Source organism: Calidris pugnax, unplaced genomic scaffold (assembly GCF_001431845.1).
Source record: "Calidris pugnax isolate Ruff unplaced genomic scaffold, ASM143184v1 scaffold81, whole genome shotgun sequence".
NCBI classification, from domain to species: domain Eukaryota; kingdom Metazoa; phylum Chordata; class Aves; order Charadriiformes; family Scolopacidae; genus Calidris; species Calidris pugnax.
This window is the reverse complement of record NW_015090880.1, coordinates 8995617-9014991: the sequence shown is the minus strand read 5'-3', so window position 1 is coordinate 9014991 and position 19375 is coordinate 8995617. Positions and strand designations below refer to the sequence as shown.

At 44.4% G+C, this 19375-nt stretch overlaps 1 protein-coding gene across 1 annotated transcript in view; it reads right to left on the bottom strand.

The window, feature by feature from the left end:
• Positions 1-19375, bottom strand: part of CADPS (Ca++-dependent secretion activator) — a 350522-nt gene that overhangs the window by 93021 nt on the left and 238126 nt on the right. Inside the window, exons 8-12 of the mRNA XM_014946638.1 lie at positions 17342-17481; positions 15371-15437; positions 7040-7148; positions 5727-5939; positions 1621-1632 (exon numbers count right to left, since the gene is read on the bottom strand). Of these exons, the coding sequence (XP_014802124.1) occupies positions 1621-1632; positions 5727-5939; positions 7040-7148; positions 15371-15437; positions 17342-17481 (541 nt within the window). The remainder of the gene's footprint in view (positions 1-1620; positions 1633-5726; positions 5940-7039; positions 7149-15370; positions 15438-17341; positions 17482-19375) is intronic.

The following is a 19375-nucleotide window of genomic DNA, read 5'->3' as shown; positions in this document are numbered from 1 at the left end:
GGCTAGTTTTAAATTCATGCAAGTTATGTGAGAACTGAATTAACATTTTAATTCTGCATTCCTGCAATGAAGCATCTGCAAGTTGACAATACAGAAGACACAGCAGCGTTCTCATGATATCTCTAACTATCTAAAAAAATAAAGCAATTAAAGCACAAAACTAATAATCTAATAGGATAGCAATGCATTGTAGTGCAAATACATGTAATGTTGCCAGACCCAAGTTCATTCATTCATTCACTCTTTCTTTCTTTCTTTCAAAGTGGCAAAAATCTGTTTTTCCACCAAATTGAACTTTTTTTTTTTTTTTTTTTTTTTGTGGTAAAGTCTGATAAGAAATCCTCTTTGGAAATCCAAACATTTAGAAAACAAAAAAAAAGAAAGAAAAAAGAAAGTGTCTGCTGAGAAGGAATTCTGCCTGCTACCCAGGGGTATATTTATACACACACGCACATACTCACACACAGGAGAAAAAAAAAAGGGAAGAAAAAAAGAAACAAAAGGAGGAAGAAGGAAAAAAGGAATCTTGTTTGATGGCCAGGAGGGATGACACCGCCTGTTCCTTCTCATAATTGCATTCAGATACTCTGGATACATATTTGCCAGCTCTCATGACCCACTGATGCTATTCCCTCCTAAGGAAAGCAGGCACTCACCAGGTATTAGAGAAGCAGCTTTTAACACCAAGAAAGGATTTGTACCGGGTGTATTTATGACTGAACAAAGACTAAGGAGAAGCTCTTCTACAGCACAAGTTTGGGCTTATATCTTTTTCAAAGTAGGTATTCCAGTGGGAAAAGGTAAAATAATAATTCCCCTGGCTTATTCTTTGGCGAGCATTCCTTTGATTGGTGACTGAGACCCACGTTAAAACATTAATTTATGATAATTTGGGAGAACAGCAGCACCCCTCCATGACTAATGCATTTAATTTGGAGTGGGTCAGCATCTCCAAACCCAGGGTGACCCAGAGAGCTGCCGCTTGCTGCCAAAAACATCCCCTACCGAGTTTACCGGAGAGGGAACTATGGAATCTCAACGACTCAGGCTTGTGCAGAGGGGTTTTTTTTTGGAGGGGGGGGATCCTATGAAGTCCTGCACTTTGTCTAGGTCTCTCTGGGTCTCCTGCCCTACCTTTCTAGGCTTTGAGGTGTCCACGGTTACCCCCGCACGCTGGTGCGCAGCACCAAGCTAATCATCGGCACGGAGAGAAAGGATATTGTCAGAGTGCAAAATGATCTGTTTTCAGGCAGGAAGCAGTCAACTAGATGTAAATTCCATGAAACAAAAGAAGGTATTATTTACAGTTTTATTGTGATGTTAATTAATATTTACATCTTGGAATGAAAAATAGAAATGTTAATGATTGGCTTTACTAAGAGGATCACTTGATGCCAATGTGAAAGCCAGGGAGAGAAGGCAATTATGCAAACATCACATGCATCCTAATTTCAGTATGGAAACTTACATTTCAAACCTCAATTCAGGAAAATAACATGGAAAGTTTGTACTACAAAATCTAAACATGAGAAAGATTTAAGAGAAAAAAAAAGCACATTGCATATGTCAGATAATCTAGTCTGATTATCTGAGCTGTGCTAGCTACAGGGAAGCACTTACCCTTGAGTCCAGCTAGAAGTTAGCAGGGTAAGAAGGAACAAACCAGAATAACATAAAGACTAGCAACAAGGCTCAGGAAAGCAGACAGGAGCCCTAACCTAGCAGCTAAATATTTGGGTTCAAGCAAAGAATGAAAAAGAAACTTAAAGAAAAACAAACCAACCAAAAAAAACCAAAAAAACCAAACCACTTATAGCTGAAAATTTCTTAAGCAGCTCAATAAACCTTGCTACTTATTATGGGGGAACAAATCATTACAAATTCTCAAAACAACCAACTCTTTGTATATGGTGTGATTAACAGCCATTAAATATAAACAGACATTAAAAAATGAAATATAACCACAAGTGATACGTAAAACAAGTATAGACCAATCTTTCATGTTAAAAAGAAAAGAGTTTAAAGAGAAAAAAAAAAAAAGAACGTTGAGCATGTTTGGGAATTTTGTTTGATGCATCACTAACACAGAACGAACAAAGATTGGTGCTTTCAGACAAGTGACCACTTTTATGAAGCTTAAATATTGCCAAAAAGGTGTAATATGTATTGGCAGCATTATTGACTACAATACTGTGCATGATTTCAACAGTAAACAAGAACAATTTTGGGTTTTTTCTTTTATAATGCGAACACTGGAGAAAAGCACAGCTTTGCGTGAATGGAGTTTTTCTTTCAAACTGTAGCAAAATAAAAAAAAGCAAAACTTTTCACTCTAACAGGTATTGTTCACCCACATAAAAGGGATTGTAAGAGTCATACGAAAATTAATGAATAGCAGGATCTATTTTTTTTCAGTACTTAAATTGCAAATGAAATAAACTCCACCCTGGTTGGGAGCTGTCTGTTTACTTCCAGGTCAAGCGCTGCGATCGAACCGCGGGTGAGAATTTAAAGTGCTGCTGAAGTTTGTGTTTACTAAGTCAGAAGAGGCGGGAACCAAACGGATTCACTATTTCTCCCAAGTTTCCCCAACAGCAAAATATGTTCTTCTCAGGTTTCCGTTTAACAGACAGCTCCATCTCAGGAGCGGAGGGGCTGGATTTTCTCTGCGAGTGCATGCATGCGCATGTGCCATCTCGGACTGCTACGACATGAAAGCTATAACAACAGTTACTCGTCAAATGGCTTAACATTTACTTCTTTGCACATCCTCATTCACCATAGCCTCTAATAAGCACAAAAAATACGACAGGTAGAAAGATAAATGTACAAGAATAAAACGTCTCGCAAAAGTCCTTACCTTTCTGCAGGCAAAAAAAAAAAAACAACCAAAAAAAAGCAAAAAACCCAAGCCAAAAAACCCAATAACAAACCAAGACCTTTTTAAAAATGCAATACTTGATATATTGAATTTCAAAACCGAAGGAGCTGAGATATGTATTTGTGCATTTAAAAGTCCCGATAAGCCATCGTGTGTGGCATGCATGACTCACTTCTGCTTCTGATTATTCCACTGCTGCTCCCAATGACTTTTGCAATGAGCACTGCCATGTAAAAGGGTTGAAATATGAAAAATGAGTAGCCTTTGCTGTTGAGATGAAGATGTACTATGGCATGCTGCCTTCCTCCTTCTTGTAGGATGAAGGTTCTGTGCACCAAGAGCTTTCAGAGGGATCTAGACCCAAGGGAGGAGGAGGAGGAAGGAAGACTGAGAACAAAACACACTAGCCCAGAGGATGCTGAAGTAGCAAGTCATCATCAGACTGAGGAGCCAACTGGTTTCCCCCTTCCACGCTTGGGCACCACACAACCAAAAGGGTTTCCCAGTGCCTGCAGGAAAAAGGGGAACCTGAAGCTGTCCAGCTTATGGGGATAATACATTGTGGATGGAAAGAGGATGGTGGCATAAAAAAACACCAAGTGATTTGGATCTGGAACATGAGAACAAGTGAGAGAAACTGAGGTCAGATCCTGACACCCTCAGATGCCTTGGAGGCTCAAGGGGGTGAAACTTTGGCTGTTTTCACCAGAAGTGAGGATGAGGGATCCCTGCCTTCTGGCAGACAAGTGAGATGGAAAAAAGCAAGGTCAAACCTGTGGCATTTCTATAGCTCTGGGCACGGTCAGGCTGATACAGGTCTGCAGGACCACGAGAAGCACCAGCCTCTGGTGGACGTGCTGGGCTGTGTTAGGTGCAGAGAAGACTCCTGGGCTCAGTCACCAACTTTGCTGCTCCCTGGCAAGGACTAGGACAAACCAGCTGCCCCTTCTCCACCCCAGTAACTTAAGCAGGGCTCTGCATGGGGACAAAACACCTGAAGGTCCACAGCCCTGAGTATGCCCTTTCGCTTCCCAAACTCCTGGCAGACTTTGCTCCAGCTGCTGCCAGGCGATTACGATGTGTCTGGGAAAGGGACCCTTCACTTGACTCCCTGCATAGTCATCTGGCAACGTGAAAACTCTGCAAACATCAGGAATTTACCCAACAGAAAAATTCTCCAGGCCTGACATCTGCAGGGATGGGAGAAGCCTGGAGGGCTTTCCCAGTTTGACGTTCTCTCACTGCCCTCATCCTAATCCCCAGGGATCACGCTGGGATGAGCAGGAGTTGTCCCCTCTTTGTAACAACCACACAGCACACAGCCGAGTATCCCTCAGCATCGCTTCTTAGGGGAGGGAGCCACAACCGGCATCCCTCTGCTCCCACTTTGGGAATCCCAAAACATTCCCACTTTGAAGACTTCTAGCATGTAAAACAGCAGCAGAAGGACCTGCAGCTGCTATTTCCAAGAACTCTTTGGCTAAACCTTCCAGGCAGAGGGACATACAATCCCTAGGAGTGCTCTCAGGTCAGCATAACTCAGCCAGATCTAGAAGTTAATCGCAGCCACTAAACGTCCCACAGCTAATTCCGACCTCCCGTTTTGGCTTTCTGAGGGGTGTCCTTCCTTCCTGACCCTGATCCTTTACACCTTGCACCCCCAAAGCCAGTGACCTGACCGGGATGAGGAGGATGAGGGTCACTGAAATGAAAATACTATGTGTTTCCCACGCTGCATCATGCCATGGCTCGCTCACAGCAGCAGCAATGCCAGGCAAAAGGGAGGCCAAAATACGCAGGCGTGTGGAGGATATGAAAAAAGAAGGAAAAAAAAGCAATAAGCAGAGGTTGTAACGTTGATTGTACAGCTGTTATGTCTTGCATTGTTGTCTTCTATAAATACCTATGTAAAAAAGTTAAGCCAATACGATGGTCAAATGATATTGATAAGCAAGGGGCAGATTTTCTGAGTTCTTACAACAAAATACTCCACAACAGCTTTACAGAGACTATTTTAAATGCTAAGATCTGTTTGAATTAGAAAAATTTGCTAATATTTACCACTTTTCCTCATTTTACTTCTATTTAATGACACTAATTCTTAAATTTTGCTGAATCTAGCAAGAACTGCTGTATGTTATGTAATAAAAAGACTCGAGACGTGTGATCGAGACCGTCAAGAAAAATGAGCGAGGAGGCATTTGTCTGGTTTATAATCAAATTACATTTGCAAGACAAAAGAAATAGCTCTAAATTTCAAATTAAGCAAACTGGGTATAACTGCACAGGACATGCAGCACAGCTACGACTTAAAAGATGATTGCTTTAAATTCACATCTAACTGGCCTGCAAAGCAACCTGTTAAAAATACCATATGTTTTCCTACAGTTGAATATTCAACAGGAGACCTCTTTTTGTGTGTGCATTTCATACTTGCAAGATTTGCACCTGTAGTCCTGAGCACGTGATGTGTTTGACAGACAGCTAATGGCGCTAATGAATCGCTCTGATCTGGGCGTGCAGTTTATTTTGTGTGGGTAAAACGTGTGTCTGCAGAAAGCAAGCTGGGTCTCGGGCTCTCAGATCCCAGTCTCTCCTCCATCAAGTATTGCACTTTAAAATACTCATTGACAAGTTCCCCAAGGAATTTTGTTTCTTGGGTTTGGTTGTGCTAAACACACAGGTTAACTGCTTCTGGATCCACGGACATAAAAAGCAGCTTAATGATAATGAAAAAAAATTTTCATTTTGGAGTCAGAAACACGCGTGCGGATATTGATTTACATCAGTGCAGAAAATCTTTCTATCAAAGACTTCTGCTCTCTAGGAGAACTTATTTACTTACAAAATTGAGAGATTGGGGCGTCTAGCTGGGGTACATTTCCTCCTTTAGCATTTAGCTTTTGCACTTGGGTAGGCGGCACAGGTTTGTGAGACTGGCCGGTGGCTCGGTACATGGCTTGGACCCACAGGATACGGTCCTGCTCATCGTCACTTGCAAAAATCACCGTGTCTCCTTCCTTCACAGCGTTGAAGAATGCTCTGCCGCCCTCCAAACCTGGCAGGAGAGGAAGCGACAAGGGAGTTTCACAGACTTTGAGGCCAACCAGAGGATCTCCCCAGGCTTCCCACCCCAACGCCGCCCCAGGTGTCCCCAGCCAGTCCCACGTTGCCCCAGCTCCTGGCTGGGTTGTCTCCTTACCTGTCCCAAACTCACCTGTGAGAGAGCCCACCAGGTCCCCAGGTAGCACCCTCAACTGGAATTACTAAAACATGCCCCAACACACTTGGATTAATTGCTTCTCTCCCCTACAGCCCTGCCTGTGCAGGTTCCATGTGGGTCGTACTTGCTGAAGCCCCATTAACAATGAGTTTTGAGGGCACGTGGTGGGAGGCTTCCCATTAGACCCAGTACAGCAGTGCTCACACTGCACCAAAAGTGCTGGCTGATGTGCTTGTTTCTGTCTTTGCCCTGATTTGGCACCCATCTTCCCATCTCCCTAACATCAGAACCAACCAACCGCGTCTTTCTTCATCTCCTCTGGGGATACCATTATGTGGGACACAGTGGGGATCACCACGATCAATGTGTCACCCCACTGAAATAAAAGAAACGTGGTGCTCCTCCATTTGAAGAAGGGTCTCAGCACCATGTACACAACAGGCACCTCCAGGTACCAGGGGGGTTTCTGCCCCTCTCCTTTCCACTCACGTCCATCAGAGAGAAAACGGGGCAAAACCACCAGGTTGGTCCCATAAATATTTTCTACAATAAAGACAGGCATAGCTGCTAACCTTTTATTTAGGGAATATAATCTGAAGGTACGGGTTAGAATCACTACCCAATTTGAGCATTCCGTTCACAATCAAATTCCATTGGGATTTAAGTGTCTAACTCACTTTGGCTCCCCAGAGAAGATGAGTCTTTCCCTCTTCTGGTGCATCTCCCAGCTCAATTCCTTAGATCTATTTATAGTAAAGTCACGCATAGCTAACGATCAGTCTAAACACAAACATATTTATAATAACGCTGATCGCAGTTCAGCTGCAAACAGGGGGGGAGAGAGAGAGAGGGAGGACTCCCGTTTGGGACCGCAGGCAGCGTGGTGGCCACTGGCACTTGCTGGCCCAGCAGCATCCAGCCGCTGGTCCCCGTACCTGGCTGCGGGTCGGTGTAGTCCACAGTGTATCCGTCGAGCTGCAGCAGCTCTTGAGGTTCAGCTTTTTTCTCCCGGTAGCTGCACATAGCAAATGTATATTGACTAACCTGGAGAAAACCACAAAGCTAAGATGGCACCGGGCGATCACGACAAGGCAATCCAATCCAAAGCGCTTTACAAACGCCGGCGGCGTGTTCAGGGGGACTGGGGGTGGTGGGGTAATTTTGACGGTCATTGCCCATCCGAGACAGGCTAAACTTTTGGCCAGGCATTTGCAAAGCTCTCCCTTAATACACCCTGCTGCGGCAGGCATCTAATTCTCCGCATCAGTACATACAGTGGTTTAATTTCCTCCCAAAGAGGAAGCTCCGCGCTTTAAAACCCTCTTATCATTCATCCCCAGACAAGTGCAAGAGTGACACCCTGTCACAAACAATGTGAGCTAAATTGCTAGGTGCCAGTCATATTAAAGCAATCTTAAGATCCCACTGATCTCGGCAGTTGTTGTCATCAGTGCTGTAAATGGCAGCTCTCACTCCTCTGAGGTACCATCTGCATGACACGATACATTCAATGTCAAGCTCTTGACGGAAGCCGACTCAGCTGCGGGGGCTCTGCCAGGCTCCCGGATCGCCTTTAGGAGGCCATCAGGCCGCATCAAGCCCCGCCGTGTACCCGGCGTGCTGCAATCTGGATGGTCGGGGAGAAGCTCGTTGTCCGGGGAGGGAGGAGAGAGAGAGGAGGAGAGAGGATTCTCCGTGCCCCGGGCTAGGAACTCACGGGGAAATTTACTGTCAAATGATTTCAAATGACTTTGTTAAGGTTGTGTCACATCCCAGACGCCTGACGTAATTTTATTCGTCTGGACATTTTCTTGACCTCTGGAGGAAACTTTAAAACTCTGGTGGGTGGCAATGGATCGTGCTCGTCATTTTTTTGGAAGTCGGGAGAGATCCCAAAAGACGGGCGAGGGGCTGGGCCAGGGGATTTTGCCTTCAATCTCCAGACAAATCGCTCGGCTAGAAATACACAGGCGGCACCTATTTTGGTGGTACGTATCGCTAATAAAATGCCATTTATTGAAGTCAGGGGACCTGTCTTTTGGTGTAGCGTCTCCCAGCCGGCGCTCGGTATATTGCTGCCCTCTATGGGCTTCTGCTAGCTGCCAGCCTGCTCTCACAGCCCTGCCTGCACCGTGCCTTCCTCCAGGAACAGCTCCAAAAGCCACCTAAGAATAAACCCTATCATTAACACGTTTGTGGGAGTAAGACTAAAAGTGATGCTTTAAGCATCTTGCATCCTCCTTAAAACTACCAGCGCTGACGAAAGATTGACAAGTAACAGACCAATAGCAGGAGCACACCAGTGCATATTCTATGCTATGAACTTTGAATGCATACCATCGTACCGGCAACATAAAAATTAAAAAGATTAACACGAAGAAATCTAAAAATAATCTAGTGCCCCACAGCACAACATTCAGCCGACTCCTGCAGTGTTCATTCAGCGGTACTCGCAGTATATTGCTGCCATCTCCTGGAGAAACTCTCAAATGTGCTTTATTTACAGTAAGATCCCGGAGATTTCATCCGAGCAGGGAGGATTTGGTTTCTCTGCATTAGACAGCCTGCACTTCAGGGACTGCATGATAAATTTAACTCCTGAAATGAGTCAGTGCTAAACTACGCCAACATTGATTGAAAACATTAATACAACTAATTTTTTTTTCCTCTCGTGTACACTCTGTAGCAGCAGGTAAAATTCATTCAGTAGCTTGGTTGCTTTTTCTCTGACCCTGACTGAGGTCTGAATTTCAGGCTCTTCTTCATGTACAAATAAATTCTCTCATCTTTGGACCAAGAAAATATTCTTTATCCCTACCAATAAGCCAACCTTACCAACACAACAGTAACATATGGAAACACACACAGGCATTTCAGAGCTTATACCTCTTGTGCTGAAAGTTACAAAAGACAGACGAAGACAGTAGGCTCTGGTGAAGCCATCCTGGGACAGAGGCAAAGCCAACTGGTCTCTCCTGTTAGCATTCACATGATTTCCCTGGAAGAAGCTGTTCTACATCATTATCAAAAGAGACCTCAAAGAGAAACCTACAGGTGGGTCTACAACGTGCGAAGAGCCAGGGCTCATCTGGGATCACATTATACTTTTCATTCAGCTCAAGTCTGAAGCCCAAGCTCAGGCTTGTCCAAGACCCTGCTGGCAGGAGGCAAGCCAGGATCAAGCTGGAGAGAGGAGATGGCTACTGATGGCCTCTGGAAAAGGTGCCAACAGTGCCACGCAGAGTGACCGTGCCCAAACAACTTGAGCTGCTGACTTCCAGGACTGCCATACCAGCCTGTCTGTCCTATCCTGCTGCCTAAAGCATTTATTCTGTGGGGTCAGAAAGAAGCCAGTCCCCTGGCTACCAGCGCAATGCAGTTCCTTCCATTTATGAGCAGTGGTAAGACAAAACCGGCAAAATCAGATTCTAGAAAGCTCGATACGTCACAATCATTCTCTGCTGCTGAACAGCACTGCAGGGTCAAGTGGAGATTGCAGCTTGCCTTTCATCAGTCCTCTAAAATATTGTGCTTTACAGAGCCTGCTTTCTGTAGAAGCTTAGAAGTGGCCAGACAAGTGAAACAGTTAATAGCAGAAATTAATCTTACAGCCTGCTGAGTTCACACCGAACCATGGCTGAGTATGAGAGTGAGTGAGCAGATGGGATGGGCAAGATGAATGGTTTGAGTAATTGGAAAAAGCACAGATACAGAGAGGAAACTGAAGGAAGACAGAGGAGAAATCTCTGCCCAGTGAGGGACAAACTCTCAAGGCAGCTGGGATTTCATCCAGGGACTCGATGAGGGCCAGGAAAGGAGCATCTAAGGAAGCTGAACTGAGCAAAACTAAAAGAAGGGAAATAATCCAAGGTTGCCCTGGCTGTTTCATGAAAAAAAACGGGAAAACACCTAGAGAAATAATTTGAGACAAAAGAACAGAAGGAAAAGAAAGTGGGAAGAAAGAGAAAAAGACAAAGAAATTCAGGAAAGTGAAAGCAGACAGCGGGAGACAAATGCCAAAGTTCACTATTCCCGGGCTGCTAAATTAGATCTGACTTTCTTGGCACTTGACCATATTCTGTCACCAGCTATATAATCCAACTGATTAATAAATACAGTAGATATGTATTAACCAGTCCTGACTTTGTCCTTGTTTTTCCACCCGAGACTCCAGCTCTAGTGAGCACCGCTTTCCCCAGGATCCTGCTCAAACCTGTTAATTGTGGTGCCTCACACTCCGAGCTCAGTCATCCGCCTCCCCCTTTCTCGCTGTTGACATAACACTGCCCCACTTGGGTTAAATTCTTAAATGGACCTTTCCTAGATTAACAGCACGCATTTTGTCCCAAGGGAGAGAAACTGTGTTAAGATACTGCCAGCTGTAATACAGCTTTCCACTTTGATGGGAGACTCTTGTCCTCTGGTTGCAGCTGTACGTTGCCTCCCGAGCCCTTTCCTGACACAAATGAGCAGAGGAAATGATCTAGCTTAAAGAAAGAGATGTGAAAACAACAGTGAAAACATCTCAGCACGTCCATTCAGCCCTAAACAATTGCACATAGCAGTTGTCCTAACTTCTTCCTTCAAGCAGGAGGTGTGTGTGTGCTCTCCTCGGGCAGGGCTGTGTGATGGGAAGTCATCCCGTGTGAGATTGGATGGGACATGCAGGACCTGCCATAGCCAGGTGTAACAAGCTGGGGCACCTATTTAACCAGCAGTTCCCAAACATTGGGTATTTATCATCAACACTCAAGGTTTCTCAAAAATCACCACCTATGCCCAGCTCTCAGCGAGGGTCTAACTGAAAACACGATTTAATATGATTATGGGGACCAGCTACGGGTCATTTACCTTAACTTGAGGACCACAGTCTAGGACTGCTGGTGTAGAATACTGCAATTTTGCCAAATTATTTTCAAATTCTGTTGGTTATTCGGAGTTAGTGAACACTTACTTCATTTCATTTTATCCCGAGTCATCTGAGTTTTGCTAAAAGCCAGAACTGTCACTGTTAGTCTAAATTATAACGAGTCCAGGGAGTCTGTCACTGGAACAATAGATCCAGGCGTAGACACTGCAACTGGTTTTAATCTGCAGAGAGTTGATCTGGTTCCAACAACATTCTGCAAACACCATCAGACACAATCAGTTGAAAACTGCTTCAAGCTACTCAGCAGACATGTCATCCAGGTACCATGGAGTGTTACTTCCCATATGCTGCCAGAGCACAGAAACAGGGTTATGACAAGAGAAGAACAAATTCAGTCTGAAATCTCAATGTAATTAATTCACTTGCCCTTAAGAATCTTTATAAGAATTTTCCTATTGCAAAGCCAGCGAAGCCACCAGAACCAACAATAGTGTTGTTGCCAGTACAGCACATTAGACCTTGCAAAGAATTAATACAAGCTCTGTCAGCTCTCAAAAATCCCAGCTTTTGCACCATCAAGGGTCTAATTGGCAAACTGGCTGAAATTTGTATGCTGTGCTCAGGCACCTGATATAGCAACTTAGGAAACATCTGTGATGGATGTACATTTTCTTTCCTAACCAGTCGTGGAGAACTTTGCCCTAAAATTGCTCCATTGCTTTCTCTTGCCACTGCCACTGGCGTTACTGTTGCCTTTACGAAGCATTTTCCTCACTTGTGATGCTGCGGACCATTTCCATCCAAGCTCAGGGCCATATTCTGCCATCACTTTCACGCTGCATATCTCAGGATTTAAAATTAGGCAAGTAACGAGTCTCTGCCATGTAATTTACATCTAATCAGTATTCTGCTCTTCTGCTGCTCATCTCAAAGGGTGTCTACGAGAAGGGTGGGCAGCGCGCAGAGAGGGACTGCGATTCATTGGGAAAAGAAAACTATCCCCCCTCTTCGTGCAGGGGGTGTGTGTTGGAGGAGCTCTGCCAGCCATGCCAGGCTGTGAACCTTCCCCGAGGGGGTGAGCCAAGGCCACCCAGCAGTGCCCACACTGGAGAGGTGAGCCCCGGTTCCAGCAACGGCACAAAGGAACCGGCTCTCACCCACTACACCCAAACAAATCATCTCCACTCCTGTACAACCCTCGCAGCTACACAGGCACAGAAGGTGCGAGGGATTGTTCCACCCAAATTACAAGGCAGCTATTGCTCCTTTCCCCTCCTCTCCGGGGCTTACACAAGCCAAGTAGCACTGGGAATGCTCCCTGCAGAGCTCCCTTCTCTAACTACGCGGGCAAAGCCCCCGTGCAGACCGGCGAGGCATCACTGACACAAAAGAGACAAACTGCCATCAACACCTTCCTCCTTGGTGCCGCCCATGCAGTTTGGCACCTCTGTGCCTTGTTTAGATGGTTACGAAGAGTTTAAGTATTTATTACCATGAATTTCTTAACCGCTGGTACCAGAAGGGAGAGCGGTACCACCCGATAACACTGAAGGAACTGAGGCTGCGTCCACCTGAAATGAGGAAAGAGGGGCAGGAGAGGGCACAGGATCAGGAGGAAGAGGTTAATCTGCAAGGGACGGGAGAGGAGAAAGAGCTGCAATAGAAGATGCTTCGGGTAAGGGATAAAGATAAGGGATAAGAAAGGAAACATTTAGTTATTCATCTGAATGTACAGCCTTGCCCTTTTGGCAGTGTCCCAGACTGACCAGATCAATATATCCCAAATAGACTTTATGCTTTGGACTCCATCTCTCGACTCTGGAGCAAACAGGAGCCTGGTACAGACATGCGAGCTCCTGAAAGAAGGGCTGCTCCTTGTCCATTCCTTATGTATTGGAGCCAGCTCACCTTCCTGCGGGGGTTATTTTCTGTCTGTGGTTTAGCAGAGTTCAGAGCATCCTGGACATCAACACCTTTCCTGCCAATCCCTGTTCGTATCAGCACCCATCCTTTGCATTGCATGAAAAGCAAATGACAAACATACGGACAGCAAAGTATTTTTATTCCATCTTTATTGCCTGCTGACATGTTCAATATGCTCAAACTACATCTGAGGGACTGCATAGAGAGTGTTTCTTGTTTATATTTGATGTACGGCAGAACACTTTACATTGCACCAAATGTTGAGCAAACGGTAACATAACAGAGAAGCTGCAGTGGCAGCTGGAATTTCTGAGGTGGGCTACAGAGACTCTCTGGGGGCAAAAGTCTGCTCATCTTATTCAAATGAATTGCTTTTCTGGCCAAATTCTGCTCTTATATGCCAACTGACGAATACAGACCTAGTAACATGAGAAAACATGGAATAACTCTGAGAGCTTCAATTCCACAACAAGCTGAAGAATATAAAGCAACGGAAAACTAGAGAACTGCAACCACATGGAATAGCCAGAAGGCTCCTCAAGGGACACACGTCCAAACCTGTGGACCCTTGCACAGACCAGTATCGACAGGTTTATTTATGGGAGAAGCTACGTTAGGAAAGAGGATTCTCTGCTCTGGAGAATCCCTGTTCACCGGGAAAAAAGGAGTGAGAACTCGGTCTAATGGGAATGAATCATCTCTCAGGGAAAAGCAATACTAGTTGCTCTACCAGTGACCACAGACTGTCACAGCACTTTTAACTTCATTTCAGAACATAATAAAGGAAGCATGCAGGGAAAAGCAATCCTTCAGTCCCTGCCCAAGAACAGGGTCACTGCATGATGTTCCCCAAAGTCCTTTCCTTCACTGTGGTCTCTATTGCCACTTACCCAGGAGACAGTTTGGGATTTACCTCCGGCAGTCCAGCTCTGCAAGACACTGGAGGTTCTCCTGCGAAGTGCCAAGACCTCTACCTCACCAGGGACCTGGCCAGTCCCTCATCGAGGGTGCATTCACAAACCAGATGCCTCTAGGAATGGATTACACAGATCCTAAACTCATGATTTTTACCTAAATCTAAATATACTGCTTGGGCAGATAGAAGCAACTCCCGTGGCTGCTCTACACTAACTTTTTTTAACCCTATTTGGAGTCCAAAATGAGCACTTAAACCGTTGCAGATCATACTTGGTTATTGGATTAGGTACTCAACTGGTGTCTCCAAATAGGCTCCTACTTACACGTGTCATGTACATCATAAATCACTTTTACCTCCTAGGATGATTTTCTTGTCTGTCACATAGTTTAGTGCTATGGAGGCTGGCAGTGATGGACAAATGGGGAACTTGGAGTAATAATTAACTCAAAACAAACTAACCAGTTTACACCAGGTGATTTAGGACCATAGAAGCCAGCTGTGTAAGGTGGGAGATGGACTGCATGGACTCTTGCCTTACCAGCACAGGAAAGTCAGCACACAAGTGTGCTCCATCCCACATATGGAGCCTGGTGCACTTGGTTTACACCACCTCTTACATATGCATGAAATCCCAGCCCCTCTAGCATCTGCTTCATCAGCAGTAGGATTTCACCATCTTTCTTGATCACTTTGGACCTGTGTTGGCATGAGATCTCAGTTGGATCCCATGTTATTCCACCAGAGCATCTCTGTCTTTCTTTCACATACCTGGAGACAACATTCCCTGGGGAACCCAGAAAGGAGGGAAAGATGGACCCAAGAGGACTCTGTGTCTTTATCAGGATGGTGTGAAGGAGGAGCTGCTCAAACTGGGGCCACACACTTCTGTGGCCAGTGCAGTGGTTTCAGCTGCCCTTGGGAAAGCGAGGGAAGATCTAACACACCAACTACCGACCAGATCCTTTTAGGTCACAGAGGACATCTTCTGCCTGTTTCCTTGAAATTGTTAACCATGGTCAAATACACAGGTCTACAGAAAATGGGAGGGCAGAAAGTGAAAAGAAGAAAAAAGGGAAAACGGGAGAAAGATATTGCAAAATGATCAATGAGAGCTGTAGACAATGAGAGGCAGTAATGAATGTGAAGGCAAGATAAATGTCAGGAATGATATACTGACTCGCACGTAGCCGGCGATGAAACTTCTGCAGATTTCAGTGGACTTCAAATTTCACCTGGAGGCTCGAAAGGGAGCATTTGCACCCAAGTACCTCCAGCCAAGACAAACCGAGCTTCCTCCCCATCTCATTAATTCCTCACTAAAATTGCTTCTCCATTTCACCAAGCATCCATGTGCATCAGGAAACTCATGGCTAGAGGTCTGCAACTGGGATATCCTCGAGAAGATGTATACATTTAGAAAGAAATCCATGACTTAACAGACACTCTACGCAGAATCACAGCTCAACATCAATTACACAGCACTGAAAATGGCCAGAGGAAAGACTTAAATATTTCATGTTGTGATTTAAGATCACTTCTAGTTAAATTTGTTACCTGGACCAGGACAAAGAATCGTTTCTTCCATCTCTTCCAAACATTTTTACCAATGGCCCATAAATACCTAGGATAAAAGAAGAGGTGAACTCAGTACACAAGTGACTATATGTTCTCTTGCTTTTCAGTATGTTTTCTTTACACCTAGAAACTGAAGTTAATGCACAAGCAGGAGTAATTACAAGACTCTTAAGCTCAGCAGCATTCACGAATGTGTTTATTTCTACCCTGAATAAATAACCTGTAAAGAAAGTGACACAAAAAGCTCCCAGGCTCTTAATGTTGCACAGTATTAATTCTCTCTTCCTCTTTGTCTTTCACAACTTGCTCAGAATTTAGAAGCCATTTAATGCCAGTGAATAGCTATGACATGGTTGGATGGGTGAAGAATACATTTGTAATGGAAGAATTAAGGGAGAGAAACCCCAAATGTTGCTTTAAGCCTTCACAAAAGCATTTGGCTGAGGGGAGCTGTCAAACAGAGGGACACTTACTGCTTCAAAACCAGTACCCAGGATTCCAGTATACACTGGACTCACTAAACCAGGACACTTCGCTGAACAGCTTAAGATGAATGCCTAGAAATCACTTGACTAAAGATATACAAGCAAACTGAATAATTTCTAAGGAGGAGTGAGTTTATTGTTTTCTACAAAGGAAGAATCCACTTTTAAATTTAAGGTCAAAATTAGCAATTAATCTCTGTGATGAAGTGGCTGCTGTGACACTGTAATACAAACACTGGCAAAAACAGTGGCAGCACCAGACTAGTAATAAATGCAAGGACATTCAGCACTAATATGTTTTATGTATCTTCATAATTACTTTAGTTCTGGCTCAATAAATAGAAAAACAATCTTTTTGGTTCTGCTAGTTGTTCCTTTTGCCAGAAGAGACCCAGCATACTCTTGGTGAGCATTTAAGCCACAAAACTCCAAGTCATGCTAATGTGGGCACTGAGTCCTTGGCTAGTTCAGTAACAGGGTAATAACTGTCCTTATTGCTGTTGCCACTAACATCAACAGAAAGACAATCTCAGTTCTGATAGCAAGCAAGTATTATAAACCACACAGTTTTAAGCATCACCTGGTAAATCAAATGTTAGTTCAAGAAAGCCTGAGAAAAGCCAGGACTGCTCAGCCCCCTTGCTGAGGTCAGGGAAAAAAATGCAACAGGTGAACTGTCCTTTCTGGCTTTTGGTGTCTGTGATCATGGTGGAAAAATTAAACATCACCTCTGGCTATTGGCTCTGATCTCATTAGCAGAGAAGACAGGACTTTCCTGGACAGTTTCTATTTTTTTATCACATCCTTAGGTCTGAAGAGCAAACAGAGGAGAGCCTTGCCAATGCCCTTAGCCAGTAGTCTCAGATCTTCCCAAGGATGATCTAATTTGGAATTGCACGGCACAAAGGTGGAAGCAAGGGGTGGTGGTCAGGGATCCCCCTGGCCCCAGATCCTCCAACACTCACGTCTGGAAGGGGAGAGGCTTCCCTTTTAACCTTCTGGATCATTAGTCCTACTCCAGGCAACTGCCTGCTCCAGGCAACCGCTACTTAATTGTGCTGGGTATCTCTGCACAGATAATGATGACGACACCAGGGCTTATTTCAAGTGGAAGGTGCTCTGAGAAGTCAATACAGGGAAACATGGAAGAACTTAGGAAATTACACAACTCTCAGTATGAGTCAGGCAGTTCACCTATTATTTCCTTACAGAAAAAAAAATAACCTAGCAATTTCCTGAGGAATATTGTTTAAAATTTAAGCTGTTTGGCTGATAGGCATTAAAAAGACTATGCTAAGAATACAAAAAGTGCATTATAAATGACTGAACTAATGTCATTTTTATATTTATCTTTTAACCTCCCGTGAACTTGAGAAAAAGAGTTTCTCTTCCAGAATCTTAAAAAAGAGAAATTTTCTAATGCACATTCAAAACAAATTGAGCTCAGATCAAGACAAACATTTACCCAGAGTGTTTCATGTTTTGAGGCTTATCCATTCGCACAGCCAACTTGATCTTCAGGTCTTGATCCGGGCAGTTTTTGGAAACAGTCATTTTGTGCCACTCTGATTGCTTTGGGCTGTTGGGAGTAGGATGGAGAACAACCTGCAAGTGTCAAAAGCAACAATGTTAAAGGAAAAAACGATTCACAAAATGGGTTTTAATGGGGAACAAAAGCATATGGGATGAGTTACTTTTCCACTAGAAGTCAGTTGGGAAATTTCTATTCACATCAGCGAGGATGGCTTTTTATTGCTTTTTTAAAGGATAGCTTACTATTTTGAGATTAGTTCCTATATTTTTTGGCTCCTCTATTTACTGTGCTATTGTTTGTGGGGTTGTGCAGAACAGAACTGCATTATTAGTTCCCACCATTTAAGCAAAGACTGTGGTAAACAAAATTGCACCTGTCCAGGTAAATCAGTCTGGAAGTGAGGGTGTACTAATGTGATTAGCAAACCAGCAACAAGGTTTGCTGGGGTTGCCCACTGCAATCTCCTACTTTCAGCCTCATACAACTCGGTCAATCTCCAGCTTTCCTGACATTTCCCATGTGAGGTGTGCTGTTTCGAGGGCTCAGAAAGCTCTGTCTAAAATGATTCATCTCCTGCTACTATAAGGTAGTGGGGAAGCTGGCTTGATTTTTTGCTTACTGTTCAGAGTGGATGCAGTAGGCAGCGTTTCAGGTAGGCTGGTGTGTCTGACTACACTACGACAGCAGACAAAATCTGCATCCCATGTCATGACATCAGTGGCTGCAGGACTCTCTGCTCCCATCTCATGCAGTGAGGAAATGATGGGATGGTCTCCAGCCGGGGGAAAATCAGTGCAACACGAATGATTGCAGTGGAGCTGTGCAGACGAAGACTAATGGAAGTGCTTGGCTCATCAGAGAAACTGAAAGGCTCCAAGAGGCGAGTAATCTCTCCTGATCACAGCTCTGCTTTTCCCACTCACCCATTACCCCTACAAAGCACAGCAGCTCCCTCAGACAGCGAGCCACAGAGTATTCTCCCAGAACTACACTGCATCCACCATCGTCTCCTGGTGTTTCCATATGTGTCCTTTGAGGTGGCTTAACCCTCTCCCTCATATACCCATTCCTCTTCTGATGCTTTCATTCTCAGAGGTGACTTTGCCTGGCACAAATTCGTTCAAGTCTCCGCTGTCCTGTAGCGAGATGAATCTCCTTTATATCCATTAACCTTTATGCAAGCAAATTATTTTACAAATGGCAGCATTCACCCTCGTTATTTGATGTATTGCCATCACTTATTCCTTGCTCAAAATTATCCGTGCTTCTGCCAAACTCCAGCTCAGACTATAGTCCTTATTCCTCTGCTCTTCAACTTTAATGCTGAGTCAACAACCTAAGGGCTGTTTTCCACCAAAATATCCTTGACGCTATTACCCTCTGATGAATGATTTTCAAAATGATTTTATTGCCTCCTCCAAAGCCTGAGGTTAACATCAGTAGATTCTCAACTTCACCCTTATTCATCAACATTATTTATAACTTCTTTTACCGAATTAGACTAATGCCTTCTCTGGCAGGAATCTGAAGCTGTTATTAGTTACACAGATAACAGAGCAACACAAGTCTCGACTGCATCACTCTTGGAAAAAAACACATTTAAGCAAGTCCTGAAGGTGAATAGTGAGTCCTCCATGTGGGATGTTGTTAGAAACAGGGGTGGACCCAAATGCTGAGCGGTGTCCAAGGACCCTCACTGCAAATCAGGCCGTGCAAGCACATAGACTTGCACTAAACCGCATCTCTTAGCAAGGCAGCAGCCACTCAGGGCATTTGGGATGCTCTCTACTTTGATTTCTAACTCTTTTTCATCAAAAGGTGCATAAACTTTGCTCAGTGTTGTTGCAATTCATGGCTCTTTCCTTCTTTGCTTTCAGTAGATGAAGTCTTGGCATGGCTGAAATCCGCGGGAGCCTTGCCACCGCCTTCAATAGGACCAGGATGTATTCCCATGCCTTTAGCTGC